This window comes from Nilaparvata lugens, chromosome 8, assembly GCF_014356525.2.
Source record: "Nilaparvata lugens isolate BPH chromosome 8, ASM1435652v1, whole genome shotgun sequence".
Classification (NCBI taxonomy): Eukaryota; Metazoa; Arthropoda; class Insecta; order Hemiptera; family Delphacidae; genus Nilaparvata; species Nilaparvata lugens.
In genome coordinates, this window is record NC_052511.1 from 13,124,779 (window position 1) to 13,145,191 (window position 20,413).

The following is a 20,413-nucleotide window of genomic DNA, read 5'->3' on the forward strand; positions in this document are numbered from 1 at the left end:
TTCTCTGATTGCTTCTCGTAAAATTCAGTCATGATTAACCTTTGATAGACTTTTGTGCAACCGGGCTTTCGAGTTTGAACCATCAGCTGATTCAATCCAAAAGTTAAAGCTTCCTTTGTGCAAACAGCCCTTAATCATTCATATCTAATCGAATTCAATTTATTATAGGTTATTCAATAGCTTATCAAATAGCTAAATCACAATGATACATTGTATTCTAGGTACATTGCTAGTTCTAATCTAGCCATCCTATGAAATAAAAAGTGAATTTTAGTGTTGCATGTATTGTTTATTTTATATTGTTCATGAAGGGACGGATTCAAGGATCCAGAGGTTCAAAGAACCCCACAAATCAACCGAAGCTTAGGCATGTATTAGGCAAGGTATTGAAAGTACCTTGACTCTGAGCCCAATCGACAAGCGAGTCTACCCTGGCCAGAAGACTTGAGGTGCAATTCTGGAAGCGGCCTCCGGCGTCCAGACCGACTGTCTCTAGGCGAGCCTTCACACCACACACCAGAGCAGTGGCACAAGCTGACGACTCACCGATCTGCCCATCCAAGTTGTATGTCTGTCAACAAAAATGCAATAAATGATCCGATTGAAATTTTGATTAACATTTGAAGGTTTTGGGCATTTCAACTCTCTATTGAGAAGCGTTTACATTAGTAAAGTTCACTTGAATTCGAGTTTTGTATAAAATGAATGTATTTTGCAAACTTAAAGTCATGTTCACAAGAACATTAACTTGAATCCACTACACCAATGCAGTTATTTCTTCAAGTTTTGTAGATGTTGAACATTTACGTATTGAATTCAACATTAATCTTGTAGGTACAATCAAGCCTACAATTTACAAATGGGAAATATATGAAAAAAGGGAGATGAGAACAGTTATTAGGCAACTTTGGATGTATAGAAACAACTGCAAAAAAGTATGCAAAGTTAACTCTGAAATTGATAGGATTTTTATAGTGATAGGATTTTGGTTATTCATACTTTTGAAGCTATGAGAAATTGAATTCGAGTGAATTCGACTTCAAGTTTACAAAACCGCCCATTCAGTTAAAACAATTCGACTCTACTAAAATTGGCTGAAGTAACGTATGAGATACTATGAAGGGGTTTTCTTTCATGAGTTTCAAAATAAAATCAGTGGTTTCAGAACTTATTCGATTTGGGAATGAAGCCAATTAATACCCAACATCAGAAATAATGGATAATTAATCATCCTTCATTTATACTTGAGACAAATTCAACCTCCAGACTTATTCTTGAACATTCAGATATTATAAACTGATCACAAATCCTTCACAAACACAGATATACAAATCCATGAAAAGCTGAATTCAGAAGGAGTTCTTCAAAGAAAACATATTTTCTTCGAAATTGTGTGGACACATAAAATATGGGAAGTTGTTCAGAAGTTTTAACAACGGGTTGGTCCAGGTTCAAGTTACACATCATTCACGTTATTTTTCCACAACTTTTGCATGTACAACCAAATATATATCATAGCTGGTCCGACGACAATGCACTTTATACACGACCCTCGCGAACGTGCTCCACAGAAAAAAGCTCTAAAATTACCATACACGGGATGAATTGAAGGGGATTCAAAAGAGTGAAAAAAGGAGATCAAGTACCTACGTGAGGAAGAGAGACGGACTACACGCTGAGCGTGAAATTTAGTGTTGAACGTCATAAGAGGGAGTTTTCATCTATATATCATGTTTTCGTGGAAGATTCACATGACTCAGACGCCCTCAGAATTTGAAATATATTCCAAGTCAACTGCACTACGTAGATGTATTTTATAATGCAATACGGTCAGATAATAGTGTAATAAATAAAGTCGTTCCGACACATAAATGGCGTCGAGATGTTGTCCAGTGTAGTTGGGGCTTGTTTTTTAGCAGGATAACCTGAACTGAACAGTGTCCACTGTGTATGCATAGGGTGATGACAAGTGAGGAGTCAGACACGTCATTTTTGTCTGTCACTTTTCAATCCACTCCAGTTTTTTACGCGGTATGAAATTAATAAGATCACCGTCCAAATTTCTGAACTGATTATCGGATGAGATGTCAAGAAAGACTTTACCGACCATCATACTTCTACTTCGTTCGAGTGTTTATAAAGGCATGAGGAGTATGATTAATATTTTTCCACTGACGAACTGCTAAGCAGAAAAAATCTCTTTTACAACATATTAATCAATTCCATTACAGATGTGAATATCAGCTCTAGTGGAAACTACTTCCTACTTCAGTCTCATCCATTCTTCAACTGATTTACATTCGTATGCTATGCAGCTCACCCCAACTATTCCCATCGACACTTCCACATTCTCAGGTGACGTCATTCTCTTCGGAATATAGCATCGTTTCACTAACTAGTATGGAGTGCTCAAAGCTGCTTGAGAATGTAAATCTCATGCTGTTGCCAGCTAATTGATAGTTAATTGATTGACGTTCCTCTCTATGATATTATTTGCCTCATGATTCACTTTGCACTTTGTATCAAGTTTGTAAATCGTTTGAAAAGCAGTACATTAGCAAATTAATACATGAGCAATTTATACATTCCTTCCTCAATATTATGCAAAGCTCTGAGATCCATTCAATTACTTGCAATAATTATATCCAAAGGATATTCGATCGAAGAAGGGTATGCAATTGACATGAGAGCTACTTTTATAATATAATGTGATGTGGAGTGATAAGTTTGCATTGACATTTTCCATCATTATTTTATAAAAATATCACTTTCACATCACGATAATTGCAATTCCTCCTCTAAAGCTATGCAAAATCAATATGATAATAATTGGTATAGCTTTTTTGAAATCAACTACGGAATTCTTGGTTTCATGGAATGAATTTATTAATTCGCTGTTTCTGCAATATGATTAGGATTTGTAATGATCAGAATATCATATATTATAATTGAGATATAATTAATGTATAATCAACACTCTAGAATATTTTTCAACTGAATAGTAATATTATCCGATATTGATCTTTTTTTTCGATCTCTTTCCTCTTGCAATCGTTTGATTCCATAGAGTATCAAAATAAAGTTACATTAGTAACTCGTTAAACAATGGGTTGAAATACCTCAGGCATTCTAATATATTTGAGCTACAACACTTGAGTTGTGCTCGTCGCCTTATTTACGAGAAATAAATGATATCATCTCCTTCTAAAAAGCTGCGTTCACTTTGATATCTGGCTTGACTCATTAAAAACTGTACACAACCCAATCAAATTTTATTAATGAAATTCAAAAGTCAATCCTATTTCCCTCAATCCCATAATATATTTCCCACAATGCTTTATCTGGTATAGTAAGTACATCATAATAGGTATATTATAGACATCAAGTGTTAGAAATTTTGCGAGAAAGTTTCGTTATAATAATTGATTCAATTAAATTCAAATACATGGATGAATTTGGATAAGAGTTTAAACCAGTAATCCAATCCGCTATATAAACGTCTATTCATTTCCTCGCTCATTCATCACTGACAAAACTCGCAAAAATTATACACAGTCGAGATATAAAAGTAAACTATCATAAAAATGAATAAACAGTACTATTATTGTATCTAGGCTTAATATTATGCTACACAATAATATTGATTGATACATGTTCATTTTGTTGGTAAATAGTAGTGAAGACTGATTTGGGCGTAATGCCTGTAGTCTTCCTTGACATTGTAAATAAATAAATAAATATATAAATAAATAAAACTTACTTTTCTGATGAAATGAATCAAAATATATTTTAATGAATGCACTTTTCTCTCAAAATAAATCGTAAATGAACGATTTAAGTGATATCGATCAATATAATATAATATAATGCATATTGTGAAATGACATAGATACGTCGTCCTGTTTGCCATGGTTGTCATGTTGTACATGCACTCCTACACAACACTGTTGCTCCATGTCAAGCACTATGGAATACAAGAAGGGCGGTAATCCCAAACATCTCCCAGTAGGAATATCACAGTACAAGAACAAGAAACCGTTGCACTGCACAACGCTCCCACCAAGAGATATGTGAAGAGGTGGCTTGGGAAGTTTTTGGATGGTGAAGTGTTGCCGGAGAAGGGAGCTTTTTGGGTGTGAGTTTGAAGTCATGAAGCGGTCCCAATGTAGAAGCACCACACGGATGTTTACACAACGATAACTCTCGTAATCTCTCGCAACTCTTAGATTCTGGCTTCGAAACTATCCAGCGCTGTAGCTTCCTTTCGAGACGGGTCTCGATTCTTGCTCCGACTCACAATATGATGGTGGGTTTCCAGTTACATTTACAAGAAGTTGGGTTACGCTGTTGAACAACAATGTTTGACGAAGGAAAAAGAGGGAGTGATGTTGATTGTCAGGCAAATGAGTGAGAGAGCTGAGTTTGCTCATTTATGAGATGAAAATTTAAGTGTTTTTTAGTCGACTAGTGGTTTTTAGTTTTATGAGTCGAAGTTTTGAATAGTTTCACAGTCATCGCAAGACTGATTCCAGAACAAATTTCATCAGCATAATAATTTAAAGTCTGCTTACTATAACTTTTATTATATTCATGAGTTAAAAATCGATGAGATCCTTCTAGACTACATTGTAGTTCCTCGTACTGATGAGTTTCTTGATAACACTATGTAACATGGATTTATGAAGCAATAACTACAGTCAAATAGAGCTGCAGTTTCAATATTGAATTCGAAAAATATTGAATTTGCCTTTCTACAGACAGAGTTAACAAAAAAATTATTGCATATTCTTTCATAAGAATTACAAGAACCTTCATTAGTGTATTGTTTCTATAGTCAGAAATTCATGTCAACTTAGAATGAATTCATCTTGTCATGATCATTCTGAAGATAAATCACAACCGAATTGAATAGTTTATGGAGCTACTATTGAGTAGTAATAAAAGTTGTTATTATTATTAGTATTATTATGGGATAGAGAGCCAAAACCACTCAACTCTATTGAACAACGAGTATGAATCCAAAATAGAATCCAAAGTATGAATCCAATTATAGAGTTGACATTTTATAACATAATCAAAAATCGTGAAGAGAGTTCCTCAGTCCTGTAGTCTCTAATTCTTATTGGTTTTTTATTATAATAGAATTGATCGGACTCACATTTGAGATTCTGAATTTTTACTTCATAATACTTGTTTCTTCTCTTGACCTTTATTCAGCATCTTCACTTCCTCTCTTTCTCCACAAAATCTATTCCCCTTATCACGGAAATCTCCAAAGTACTAATCAATTGTATTCTCAATTTAAAATGAAAATCAATAAGTCAGTTCATCTTGTTTCTTCTCGGCTCATCAATCGGCATCATGCTTTCCATTTGTTCCGTTGATATATGACATGTTGGTTTAAGTCAGACTCCCACACACACATCACACAGACCAGTGGAACAAAGCGAATTCCTATTCGGGAGCTCACTTCTGTTAAACCCACACTAAACTTCACTTCTATCTGCTAGTTTGTAACAGAATCTCCAACTTCACAACAATCTCTCATCAGTTTTCAAATTAGAATCAGTTTGCTGGTTGAAAACAACTCACAAAGCACATAAAATCCATCTATGCCTGTTCAACTTTATCTCTTCGAGACAGTTCATTAGTGTATGCAAACTCTTTGTAATACAAAGCGTTGGGAACTCAGAAATGTGAGACAGCTAGTTTTTATAAACTGAACAAACTCCTCCCCTTCATCCAACGATATGAGAGAATTGCTTTGTGTTTCCAAATTATTCTGAATTCCAGCTATTAATCAAATACAATGCTTGATGTTCATCATTACCTTTTTCATGAATACAACCACCCTCTATTAACGATAAAATTAACGTTATGTACTTTCATGGGTATAACAGTATCTTAAATTATAGGCCTAATTGCTCATCTGAAAAGCAATATAGTATTCAAAATTCAATTCGACGATCCAGTTCCATTAATAATGAATTTAGTCAGTATTTATTCACATTCTAAAAATAAATGTATTCTTTATTCCACAGTGTATACATGAGACAACTGCGAACTGCGTTGTATTGTAGTTTTTGAATACTCGATAAACTCTGTACAATTTCTTGCTTCAATTTGATTAGCAACCGTGATTAAATTGAAAAACGTGTAGGAGAAGCGGAATTTTTGAATCGTTACAACTTGTGATGAAAATTCTAGCAACGTGAGAGAGTCGTCAACAGAACAAGTCAAACAGTTCTGACTAAACGGTAGCCATGAGGATTATGTCAACATAATTATGTATTAATCAAATTGATATCAATGTGAATGGGGCAATAATCACTTCAAATTTGAATAATTCAATTTCTAACTGCATCATGAGATTTTGGATATCTGAATCATATTATATAAAACAACCATTTCGTATCAATGGATATAATAAATTATTCCAACAATTCAATTCTTGATCTTTCCCATCTTCTGTCATCAGAAAATCATTTCCAATTATTCTATCTTGATAGTAACACTTATGGAAGAATATTTTCCGAGCATGAAAGAGAACTCTCTATTGACGTGAATCCACATAACTCTCCGATTCAACTGTTAGTTAACAAATAAGCATGAGAATTGAGAGAGATGCTGAATTTTGAATCAATTCCAGAAACAATTCATTGTTGGCTGGAGATTTGGGGTTTGTCCAAACCGTTCACCAAGGCATTACGTAAAGTCTCCTTTTCAAAGCACTGAGTCTTTTTGCTACTCTTTAAACAATCTTATTGAGTTATCGAGGAATTCTGCCACATTTCCAATGATTTTGAGCAAAACCATTGAGTTTGTTCAGAGGATTGTGGATGAAGTGGAAAGAGATGAGAAGGGGATGACTAGCAAAAACACAAGTACTGCAGTTGTAGAAACAAAGAAAAAAGAGATACGTGAGAGACCAAGAAAAGTAAAAGATAAGAAAAGGAATGAGAAGAAGGTGAAGAATGAGCTTACTACAGCAAGTGGGAAGAGAATAAGTTTGGGGGTCAGAGACAAGTTCGAAAAGGAACTAGTGGCAGAAAATGATCTGACTAAAAACGTGTAAAAGCGGATGATTGTTAGCGAAAGTGGGTTAGATTATTAGAGAGCAACGGAGAAAGTCGAAAGAAGACAAAGAAAAATTCGAGGGGAAGTTGGAACGATGTCAAGTTTGAAAAACAATGGTGTCAATGTGAACAGGGGAAACTGTGTTAGTTTCAACAGTCCCTGCCTTGTTCAATGGGGACGATATTGGTGGTGCTCTCTGGAGGAAATCTAGGGGAAACTCAAATGGCAACAGGCGCCAGCCAAGGCTAGTGATAATCTGATAAGCGGCTATTTGTTTAACTTTCTCCAAGTGCCACACCACTTACTTTAAATAGGGACAAAGCAACTATATCCATTCTTGTGTTCCACTGTACAGTTTACAGGGTAACTGTAGATCTACTGTACCACATTTGCTTCGAATAATTTACTTGGTCATAGATATTATAATGATTTTGTTTTCATAATCATTGTAGATGTATGGGTGTATACTATTGAATTACTACGTTTATATTTGAATGAGAATTTAATAATCTGACTCCAATAAATAAAACTACAAATAATACGGTACAATCACATTATTGGCAGGCCAGCTACAGGAACTTTCGGTAAGCACGTGTTTTCGGTAGGAATTTTGGAACTAGACTGTCTCCTCGTGGAAGGTCTAATATCTATTAGCAGGAAAGGGAGGTGAAAGTTACAAAAATAGGAAAGAGAGTGGGAGTGTTAAGAGTGAGACAAAGAAGGAATGGATGTGAGTTGTGAGGGGTGGAAATACTATGCAGGTATGTGTTGGTGCGACGGACTTGAAAGAAAGGAGCTTGGACAATGGTAACAGAATGGAAAGGAATAGGGGAGTGCAATGTTACTGGCCTGCGAGGGTTCAATATGCGAACAATAAGCAATACAAATACACACATGGAATACAAATATATATATATACAGTTTTTGAATATAGGCTCTATCAGCAACACCAATCATTGAGAGATTGTTCAAGGAAACTATAACTCAATTTGACGAAGAGATTAGTGAAACTAGAAGAAAATTTCAAGAATTTGGATACTCTTCAGTTTGTTTGTTTTAAATTTATTCCATTTCTTGAAATTTTCTTCTAGTTTCACTAATCTCTTCGTCAAACTGAGTTATAGTTTTCTTGATTATTCTTTCAATGATTTTGAAAACAAATGAAAACCGTTGTCTCTGCTGAAGTGAACTATTGTTCAGTCAAACAGCCGAGAAGTTTGTTCACTTCCTCGAAATTTATTATTCAATTGCAAACTGTTGGCAACTGTTGATTCTATTAAATCGTTCACTATGAAGAGATAGCAGACCTCGTGTGTCCCAGCGTTATTGTCCTGTCACCAGCTGGCTCAAATCTTTGAATAGTAGACTTGAGATACGCGTGTACACTAGCGTCAGGTGATTAATTTTCATAACGGCAAGGAAAATTGTGTGAGTGCGCCACACCAGATTTTTACAATTCAGGGAAGACAATAATTTTTACAATTTAGGGAAAACAATATCATGATGGAAAAAAAAGAAAAGAACTTTAATAGCTTAACAGCTGTGGTTGAAGTTCAACATTATTGTATATAATAATATATTATATATATCCATTTATCAACTGAATGGATTTATTCATTCCTTGAATGAATTACTTGATTTGATGAGTGCCATCAGGAGAAGTGCATGTCCCACCCTGCACTGGTCTACATCGTCAAACCTTCACTTATTTGTATTATTAGTGCGGGTCTGATGAATGAATTCCAAATGGGTACTAGTGTTCGAAAAAGTGATAGTCAATTACAACAGGCAAGTGGAGTTTTGAAACCACAGTACATTTAACTATGTAAAGAAAGCACTGCTGATTTGGTTCTCAATCACAGAGCACGAGAGCACCGCAGCTGTAGCTATTCAACTGAAAAAACTCAAACCGAACTCATTCATCATCATCAATGCCGGTTCGCAATTGCACAGTTCCATTCTGAGCTTGCATGATTCCATCCTGAGCTTGCACAGTCCCATTCCGGGCTTGATTCCATTGCAGGCATCACTCGAGCGATGCAAGAGTCAACAGAATATATCCGTCTGGCTCCAAAATTGAAATTATTCCAAAGGGGCCAGTCTGGTGTGGTTGAGCAAACAAAATGGCCGATTAATCGGTCAAAAGCGGAGAGGAAACCACACGACGACCACCGTCGCGGTCCATTGGTGCAATTGATTCATTTCGTTCGCACGCTGAGGGCTCCTACCCTCTGCACTGCGACCTACCCCAAACAATTCCACACAGGCTGGCTCATAAAGGCTAACGTGCTGTCTCTCTCACTCTCTCACTATCACATTACCCCACTTCATTTTAGACTATACGATCAAGACATTCATCTATCATCATGGACCGTCTATTTACTGTTAATAATTGATTGGCAAACCTAATATTATGAACAAGTGGTGTTGTTTCCCTCGGTGATTGGTTGTACCAAAGACATCAATATAACGAAAATTAGAATAGAAGTATCCTATATACAATAATGAATACTATTCTATTTGTATATTTTATGGTATTGATGCTGTGCTATGCTTATGATGATAGAAATGAATTCAATTGCTGTTGATGAGTGAATGTATTCACTTCTATTCATCTATGAATTTATTATGGAAACTGCCTATTAATAAATTATTCAACATCAAAAAAGTACGCCTCATTTCTGTTTCTATCATTTGATTGATTCATCTGGGAAAAGTTGATTCAAATTAATTCAATTATTTGCATTCCTTGCTATTGATGGTGTAAATTAGAGGAAACTCTATGTCTAATATTCTATTCAATGACAATATTACTGTAATATTTTAACAGTAAGTAAGAATACTTGCCTGGAGTTCTTAAAAGTTCCATTTTACTGTTCAATGACATTCAAATATCTGAAGAAAGTTTTTCGTGGAATAAGAAAGAATGTTTAATGCTGTGTGATATCAAACACACTTATTTTGTAGAGAATAGCTTATTATTTGATTCTATTTCAATGCAGACTTAATATTGTATAAACTCGGTGATAGTATGTCATTTCAGATTCCACTCATGCATTGTAAACTCATCCATGATCTCCATAGGTAGTTGGGTCCCAACAAGCCATAAGTATCACACTGACATGGTTTTCATGTAATAATCCATACCATATTTTTATCAGGATACTAAAAAATCGATTAACGAAAATATATATTTCAGAATAGGTTTAATTGGTACCAGAATGTAAATAGAATGGAGGAGAAGAAGAAGAAGACTGAAAAATTGCCTGGTTACATCCAATCATAATATGGTTCAGCTATTACAGGAAAATATCCATTCAGCTCGGAAGCTGATCAAATACAAAATAAAAGCAAAAAGGCTATAGATAGTACCGTATTGATAATAGTACTACTTCTTTTTCATTATTATGTTGGTAAATTGTTTTTCAATTTCGAACACTTGACTGCTAATTGGATTGATAAGGGATAATGATACCAACTATTCTACAAAATTATTCGGGAAGGATAGAGACTTCTAATTTCCTCTGGAGAATGCAGATTCGAAATGGCCACAGCCTCAATACCAGCGAATCGTCATCAATTCGAGCCACAGACATCGCACTCCGCGCAGCGATCTCTTTGTGCTTTTTGAGATTCCTTTCGCACTCTCACCCGCCACTCTTCTTTATTTCTTTCTCTTTTGTATGGCAGCCACAACCAACGCAAGACGGACGTGTACTGAATGAGAAGATTGATGAAATTTTTCGCAGAAAAAGGTCGACAAATTGGCACGAATAGTAATGGTGCGCTGTCATATGGACCAATGTAATTGTGCAGTGGATAATTTATTTTGAAACTTTCCAGGATATCATCATTATTCATCCGGAACGAATCTAGCGAATGTATTTCAAGATTTATTGTAATGCTGGAAGAATGCCGGCACTAATAGAGTTACATTGTGAGAAAGAGAAATTTGATAAAATACACCAGCATTTTCTTGTCGTACTTGTTCCAATCTCTTGGAATAAATTATAATGGTCTTGTTCGTTGGAGAATATCCTCCAGCTCCATTCTAGTTCATACAATGTCATTGAATTTTAGCACTTGGATCAACTCCTATTTCCGTTGAGAGAACTCTTAACTTTTGAGAAAACTGAGAAATCCCACTTATAGCATAGAGGAAGGATAAGTGTATAAGCTATTTGTTTGTCTCTGCTTGTACTTATTGAATGAGGAGTCATTTCTCTCATATAATTCCATCCAATTGGAGAAAAATACAGTTATACACTAATTGCTATCTATAGAAATAATGATTATCACTCATCTAAATTTTGATTCCGCAATTTACAAATTTTTCAGTGAACGATAATTTCCCTTCCACTAATGTCGTAGAAGACGAGTCGATACAATATTGACCTATATTCAAAAAAAATAAATGTATATTGAAGGTCTATGACATTCATCCCTCTCATATAATTTCATCTCAATGAATCACATTATACTTTATTATACTTTATAAACCCAATTATATCAAATTTAAAAAAGATGTAAGAATTCAGAATTGTAAGCTCACATATCCCCGGAATAATTATATAACATGCATGAATTCTGAATCACTCTATACAAAACATACAGTCATACAGAGTAATAAATGAATTCTTGCTTGTTGACCGAGGGTCAGGTTGTGCAGGTTTAATGAGAAATGGCAGAGAAAGCATCATATCTAGGAGTTATAGATGAAACAGTAGGTCTGATAATAGTTTGTTATTTGTAATAGAATGTAATATTCAAACTGTATATCATGCCGATTAATATCCGTCTACATTGTATTGGGTTGTGGAGAGTGATACATTAGAACTATTATTGAACTGTATTATATTATATAAGCACATTCATAGGGCTTATTTATGAAGATAGACAACTTTGGGAAATTGTGTCCTGATACTCCTGATCAAAAATGTCATCAACTCTTGTAGTGAGGAATCTCGATTTTCAATTCTCGGTATAGGAATTACAGCAGAGAAAAGAGCCATCAGCTCTTTACTAGTGTCATGTGCTCTTCCATGAGGGAAAGGGCCCACATAGTGGCTCTCTTTTATCAAGCCATTCAATAACCACTTGCCACAGCACATTGAAAATCAGCTGGTAAGAAAAGTTGCACATCTAAAAATATCGACATGAGATTCTCCAGAGGTCAACGCGTAACTTTCGTGCTCGAAGGGTCAATCATCTTTTCTATTCAGCAAATTTATAAGTCTGACATTTTTTGTAAATATTACCATTTTCTGTTTGGGATTTTCTACCTGGAGAAACAGTTCGGGATTCAGTGGGGTTACTCATTCATATTTATGTGACAGGTTTGAGGAAAACTTTCTTTGAGGAGGAAAAGTGGTAAGTCTGCGTAGACGACTCTGTAATCCTCCAATTACGAATTTTAAGTCGCAATTTGATGATGTTGAATTGATTGGAGTTGGGAATTTTTTCTCTCTTACCACACAAAAAATATAAGATATTACTTTCACAATCATGACTCTACAGCAATATTCAATGGTTACCGAGCTCTATCCCAATTTTATACTTCAATATTAGGAATAATTAATATTGCTGATTACAAAATTTAGGAATTGTAACTGGAATTAATGAGAGAAGTGAATCTTATCTCTCATGCAATAACAGTTTTTCTTGATCGATTACAGACAGAGGTCAAATGATATTTTCCCTGTTAGATATAATGGAGTCACTCTAGAAATCTATTGCTGAATTTGAATTGAAGATGAACTCATCCAAAATTATATTCTCAAGCTCATTCCCAAGAGCTTAAAATCATACTTATTTTTAAATATATTAAGTGATCCTGGTGTTTTTTTTAGCTTTCTGAAATCAAAAGATATTTTTCCAAAATGATTTTTATGTGATAATGGATATCAAGCATAAAACATAACAGTATTCCGTAATGAGAGATTGTGGTTATGTCAGCTAAGTGCAACTTCCCACGGGAATCCCCTCCATTCTAGCCATACGCTAATAATAATGATGATTTCTTGAAATTGCATTCTTCAATACTGTGTTGAATTTGAAGATGATTAGTTCACATGACGTAATCAATCAGACTTCGAAATGATTAAAAAAGTTGCTTCTTACATCAGTAACAAGACAGAACTCCCATCTGAACGAGGAATTTTAATGTTAATTTCTTAAGTGTATTTCAAATTATTCACTGAGTAAGTGGCTGTCGTAATGGATGTCAATGATTTCTCATGTAGTATGCGCTATTGGATTATCAAAGGCTCTTCAATATATTCTACCAAATATACACGATAATGATACTCTACGGAAGAATATTGCCTCGTTAAAGTCAATATCATCACTATATCTTATCTGCTTGTGACCGTTTTGCTCAACTCCCTGACAAAAAATATTATTGATACTTGGCTATGGAGGCTGTTGTTTTTTTAAGTTTTCAACTGCTTGAACACAGTCCATTCATTGTACCTTAATGATGAATCTAGCGATATTTGATTCTATTTGTTTGTTGATCCTAATTGTCCCTATAAAATCCTTCATCTTTTTTATTACACTGAACAGATAAATAAGAAGAAGAAGATTAATAGAGACACATCGATCTATCGAAAGTACCCTCATTAAAATGATAAATGAAAAAGAATGAAGAAGTATATGATAGAGGGAATAGACTAAGAAGGGAACAGAAGACAAATGGAAAATTGGCGGAAAAGAAGAAAGAAGAACATTTAGCGAAGCACGTCGTCGTTCCTTGACCCGAACTCCAAATTAGAGTTGTCCAAGTTCATAAGTCAATCTCACCTCACCACCCATAGGGTTACCTCCAACAAACTTCAACAAGTCTGCACGCCCTAAATGGAGCTGCAAAGATTTTCAAACTTTTTGAGTTATTTTTGCTGAAGTCGGACATTTGATTGATGGCAAAACTACTTATTGATTAGGCCATACAATTTTCTACTTTCATACCTTCCTAATCTTCATTTTGTCAGCATCAAGATATTCGACAGTTTCTATTATACATGAATTCCAAAATTATACCTTTGTTCGAAAATATACCAATATGATAGAATTGAGCTGCTTGTGATGAGACACATTCTCAATACCTACCAGAAATACAGTAGTGATTTATTGATACTTGGAGAGTAAGTTTAATATCATATTAGTTAATGATTTATACAACAGAATTATAGTACCCTTAAAAAATTGATAAAATATTAATAAACAAGAATACAAATTGTAATGTAACTACTAGTTTCGGTGATCACACCATCGTCAGGTTAGAAAAATAAATGTTTACCAAGTGTGAAGGGAATCCCCTTCATGGCATCCATGTCATTAGCATTCGTAGCCTTGGCAACCCTTCAGACTAAGAGTTTGTAATCTTGTTTTACGATTAGTCATTAATGTTCAAGTTTTATTAAAGAGAAGATTAGTTCACTTCAAACAGTATAATTTTTCATTTTATTTTTAGCATTGTCAGTTCTTTACATGTTTAATTAGTAAACATTTATTTTTATAACCTGACGATGGTGTGATCACCGAAACTAGTAGTTACATTACAATTTGTATTCTTTTTTATGATATTTTATTAATTTTTTAAGGGTACTATAATTCTATTTTATAAATACAAGAAAGTAGCCCTGAATTCATAAATTTTAGCTAATAATATTATTTAGTCACTATTCCTTCATGTGTAACTTTTTGTCAGTATTCATTCGTGCACATAAACCTACTATGAAGAAGTCACTGACGAAATAATCATGGATGAATGTGAAATATAACATACTTCTCAATTATAAATTATAGAACACTTGATTTTTCTGGAAATTGAAAGGCTTCTCCAATCAAAGACGAATATCCAGTAATTCAACAATTCGACGTATATCTCTATGATAATAATTATGAAGAGTGGAGAGAGAAAATCGAGGAGAAAGTAAATTATCTTCACAAGAGAGAACCCTAGGAGGAGTGGGAGTGATGGAGAGTGAGGCTAGATGATGTCAGAAAGTATTTTCAATTCCAACAATTATGAAGCCGAGGCTAGAGTAGCTCCTTGCAGGGTAAGTGAAAGGGTTGTGGCTCCCTCTCAAAATTACCAGGGCTCATATCCTTTCTTCACCAGACCACTAATTGATGTCTGGTTTTTGAAAAAAAAACATCTTTACAGATTCAGCGCTCTCGTACCTTGGAAATTCCGCCGCTCATTTTTAGAAAAGGTTCAAGAGAACTCCTTCTCTCATTAACAGGGTTTCCGGTTCAAAAATGGGAAAGATATTGCAAAAGAACTCCTAACGACCCTTTTTTTGAAGGTGCAAATAGCAAACTCCGCGTGGCTAATTAATTATTTTGCTCATTTCCTGAGGCCAGCAGAGGTGAATGCGGCACTTCAGTGATTCATTCCCAACACCTGAATATTCTTCATCTGTAGCTCGTGATGCATTCATCAAACCCTCGACACCATAAATGAATATACTACACATTATGTGTGAAAAATCTAAAATATATCATTCAAAGTGTTTCTGTTCAAGTGAATATATCCAAAAGAACCGCATATGGGAATGTTTCTCTCTTAAGCTTGTGATATGAAAGTGTTTATTCTTTGATCTTGTGATATAAAAGTGTTTCTTCCAAGAAATATCATTCGAGAAGGAATAAACTCATAACAATCAGTATATTAGTCAATGAGGATCATCTATTGATTTGAGTCAATCATTTTACTTAGGCTTGGAATGTTTAAAATATTTGGAGTGGAATAACAGATTTTCAATGCCTTCGTTCCTCTACTTTGAACCTCTGAGTTTCATTCTTACCCCGAATTCATTCTAATTAGATTTGGATAGTTTCCGAAGCATTCTCAAATGCGCACTAGACATTCAAAACCTATGCTATCAACAATCAAATAATCATGATAATGAAACAAATCCTGTCAACTGATATTGAAAATCGGTGAACCTCATATGTGCAGACGTAGTCGTGAAGGAATGCAGCTGAGCAATGTAATATGAATGGAAATTCCAAACTCCCTTTGGAGAAGAACAAAACTGGAGAAATAAATCAGCAGCACTCAATTGAAAGCGATCCACGTTTTCGAAAGTGATTTATTGAATTCTTCCAGTTTTCCGTCTGTTTTCTCACGTGCTCCACCTCTGTTTCGCTTTAATCTCACTTGTTTACATTACCAACTTGCTTTTCCTCTAAACGACGCTTTCCCTTCGCTTGTGCATCCTTATCCTTGCAGACTTGAAAATATTTTTTCGCCCCACTTGGATGTAATGAGCTGGTTTACGTGCGTCATATGGAGGCCGAAAGTGATTGTTTTCTGGCCAGGCCGGTAAAATTTTTACGGCCCTAGGGCTGTAAAATAACCTTGAAGTCAGCTGATTCTGATTTGATGTGAACGTGTTTACAAAATAGTTTATGAAACGGAATAAGTTTATGCTTCTAGAATTGAATAAAGTATTTTGCAATAAGATACTATCATTTTATTTGGATGAATGAAATACAAATGAGATATTATAAACTATTCAAATTCAATTTTCAGAGTATAATAGAATCTAACCTCAAACCTCCTAGTACTGCGTTTATCACAGAACATAGTGGATAAACAGAATCATTTTATGCTTCTAGAATTCAATAAAGTATTCTGCAATAATATACTATCATTCTATTTGGATGAATAAAATACAGAGAAGATATATATTATTATAAACTATTCAAATAATTCGATTTTCAGAGTAGGATAGAACTTCTAACCTAAACTTCCATTGACATTCAGATTGGCCAAATTTCAAGTGTGCTAAAACAGCTGATCAAAAACTTTTCATTATTTGTGTTTATCATTCAATAATTAAAACATTTATAATAATATCATCTTATTGTCATTTGGAAGAATAAAAGTTTAAACTCAACCTCTTACATAATTGAACATAATCTTTTAGGTTATTTAGACAAATCAGAATAAAAAATAAAAATACTTGGACAATTTCCTGATATTCAGATTACCTCAGAATTGCTAGAGCTATGACCTTCCACTTTTGCTTTTGGAAGTGCTTATAATAGACAATAAATTATTTTCATATATATATTGTTTATTTTTCTGTGTGGCGAAAAATAACGTTCTCACCATGGGCAAAAATGTTTTTCCGGCTCTCAATCTTTTCTAGTCCTCGGCCTACGGCCTCGGACTTGAAAACCGATTTCGAGCCAGAAAAGTCTCATTTTCGGCCCTAGGTGCGAAATATACTATACCGATGATCAGTGTCTGGTGAGAAATTATAGTTTTAGCATTTCAAGTAATAGGCTCAAAAACTTTGTCAATAAAAACTCATTAAATATTATTACATGGATTAAATATTTTTTTAGCTTGAAGAGGAGAATTTCAATTTCTGTCTCAATCGAGTACTAAGAATCCATCACTAAACAAAGACAATAAACAAGTTATGGGATATTGAAAGTCTTAATGGGCTATGTCAATATTTTGGCATTAGGTCAGTTTCTTCTCATTACACGAGTAAATTCCTAGAAAGTTGCGAACTCTATCGAATCCCAATTATCTACAATTGGAAATTAAACAATGACTTGATGGTTAACTTCTCATTTGCTTTTCTGAACATCATATTGGGAAAATACTAGTTATTCTGTATTTTTTTATAATATTGTAAATCCACGCTCTTCGTCTGCAGTTTTCTCTTAATTTTCTATTCAACAGAGGCTTTCAAGAACTCTATACTCACAAATTCGATCAAATTCCCCATCGTTTTTTACTGAAAATTAGTGATTGATTCACTGATACATGAATTGCCTCCCGTTAGTCTTGGACATGGAATAGCACACGCATACTCATTGAACGACACTCAATACAGTTCACCCTCATAATTATCACCTAATTTTCTATTTAAAAAGGTGCGCGTGTTTCCAAAAACGTTTCACAGACTATCAAATTCTCATTATATGAAAGTGGAAATTGGTCATTAATTACTCACTCTTAGAAATCTCTTGCTATTCTGGTACATCATATTGTTATATTATCGTTTTTACATCGTGAATAATCATCTTTGATCATCTGCCAAAGTAGTTGTCCGACGATATAATATGCGCTTAATTTTCTATTATCAGTCGCAACCTAATTCCGCTCTCCCCGCAAGCAAAAAGGCTACTCCTCGATGTTTTTGCATCCCCTGATAACAACATGAGAAAAGACAGACAACTGCACACAAACAAACCAACTCAAGTCAACTGTTGTTGAAAAAGCTACGGTGACAAAAGGACCCGTTCACACACAACCGACGGGCGACGTTAATTGAACAGTATTCTGTGCGATAGAAATTACCGTGACAGTAATTGTGTGAAATGGGCCGCGTAATTTGGAATGTTCGCTCGCTCAAAGCGTCGCAACAGTCAGCCTTTGCTGACGCTCATTGTAATAATGAGGGAGAGAGACTGGGTATGTGATGAAGACAGGTACACCGGGAAAATCAAGGAGAGAGAATGAGAGAGAAGAGTGTGTGAGAGTGAGATAAAGTGACCGCAACATCAAACCTCGGCGACATTGTTATTTCGAGTAGAGGTTGACGCAGTGAGGTTGTGTGGATCTTACGGTCGTTGCTGACAACCAGTTAATTAGTGTTGAAGCACTCGGCTGAGATTTCTTCTCGTTCCAAGGTTTATTTTGCTTGTAACAATAATATTGTTGTGGGAGAGACCTCTCTTTATCCACTTGATTTTTCTTGAAAGTTCTGGTTGGACCATGATTCCGTATCTGATGCAGGTGTGTTATATTTAAAATTCTTATAGAGAATTCATCATCAAAAATATAAAAAGCAGGTTAACTGATGAATTCCTTCAAAATCATCAACATTTTTCGAAATTCAGTTGTAGAGTTTGATTGTGATTCAGATTGTGTTTTTTCCTATTCACCCAAACTACTACTACTTCTAGGAAGAAGAAGAGAGATTATGATGATTATGGTGAAGACGAGAAGAAGTTCACACGATCTTTTATCGAACGTTTGAGTATAGTGATCATATGGCAATTTAAAATAAATAACTCTAATGATACAAGGCCATCTGATCCCAAGACAGCACCGTAATGAGCATGCGCACGTAACGTTCTATTCAATCAGTTCTTCAGTTCTAATAAACTAGTAGCTTTGTGGACAGTAGACTTCGCGCAGTTATTGATGATAATAATAATAATAATTTAATGATGGGGACAACAGGATGGACCCATTTTGCCTTCTTCACACAATACAATATTTTCAACACAGTAAGGTTCAAGACAGTAAGGTTGACTGATATAAGTTTAGGAAATTCCTAATAGAGTCGAATCATCAGAGGAGTATTTTCCATGAGATACAGTTTCCATGTTGCGTCTAGAGGCAACACGTCTTGGGGCCAGCAACTATAAATTTCTTTCCATTTTTATGAAAACTGAGTGGCGCAAATCAGGTGACGGAATTCAAACGTCGGGGAAAAGTTGAATCTAGGCAGATGAAACAGTGATACCAGAATAATCATCCATTCATTTACACATCATAGATCTGATCAACATTACTAAGAGAAAGTAGCAATTGCGTTGTCATAACATCAGCCAATGAACGTTGAGTAATAGAAACTTCAACCAATCACAGGCCAATCAATAACAGAGCAGAAATTGAGTTGTCTCATGACAACAGCCGAACAAACGTTGAAGAATCAGTGGAAAAATTAACAAATCACAAACAAATATTGAGAGAGCCGGAGTGTCATGACAAGAGCGATTGCTTATCGAAAACACTGATGATTGATTCGTAACATCAATACAAATTCGTATTTGCAGTCGAAAATTTATTTGTACATAGTAAATCTGCGTTTAAACAAAAGTTATCAACAAAATGTTGATAACTTTATCTTTATAGATCCTATTAAATTGAACGGAGCTTGACAAACATATATGTTCATCATGTGTATGATAAGTTATGTTCAATCTAATAGAATCTATAAGGATTAAGTTATTGATATTTTGTGAATAATTTTGGTGTAAAAGCAGCTTTAAATTCTGGTGTTTCAAGGCGCAGCACACCTATTTTAATAGTATCCAGGGGCAACGAATGAAACATATTTGAATTTGGCCCCGAAACTCTTTTAATGAACTGGATCACAATATTATTATGAATCGGTGAACCGATTTGTTATATAGAGAAACTGCAATCGATTAGCATGGAAGTAACTTATACCCAATAATTGAGTCTTGTTCTCGACATGCAAGAAAACCTCAATTTGCACTCACAGTTGTTTGTGGTTTACAATCATTACCTTTTCCGCCAATCAGTCAGCTGTACCTGCCACACTCGAGCAGC

General features: G+C 34.8%; 1 protein-coding gene across 1 annotated transcript in view; it reads right to left on the bottom strand.

The window, feature by feature from the left end:
• LOC111054115 (alkaline phosphatase, tissue-nonspecific isozyme) overlaps positions 1-20,413 on the bottom strand; it is a 192,971-nt gene that overhangs the window by 62,890 nt on the left and 109,668 nt on the right. The window contains exon 4 of the mRNA XM_039433984.1: positions 397-571. Coding sequence (XP_039289918.1) covers positions 397-571 — 175 coding nt within the window. The remainder of the gene's footprint in view (positions 1-396; positions 572-20,413) is intronic.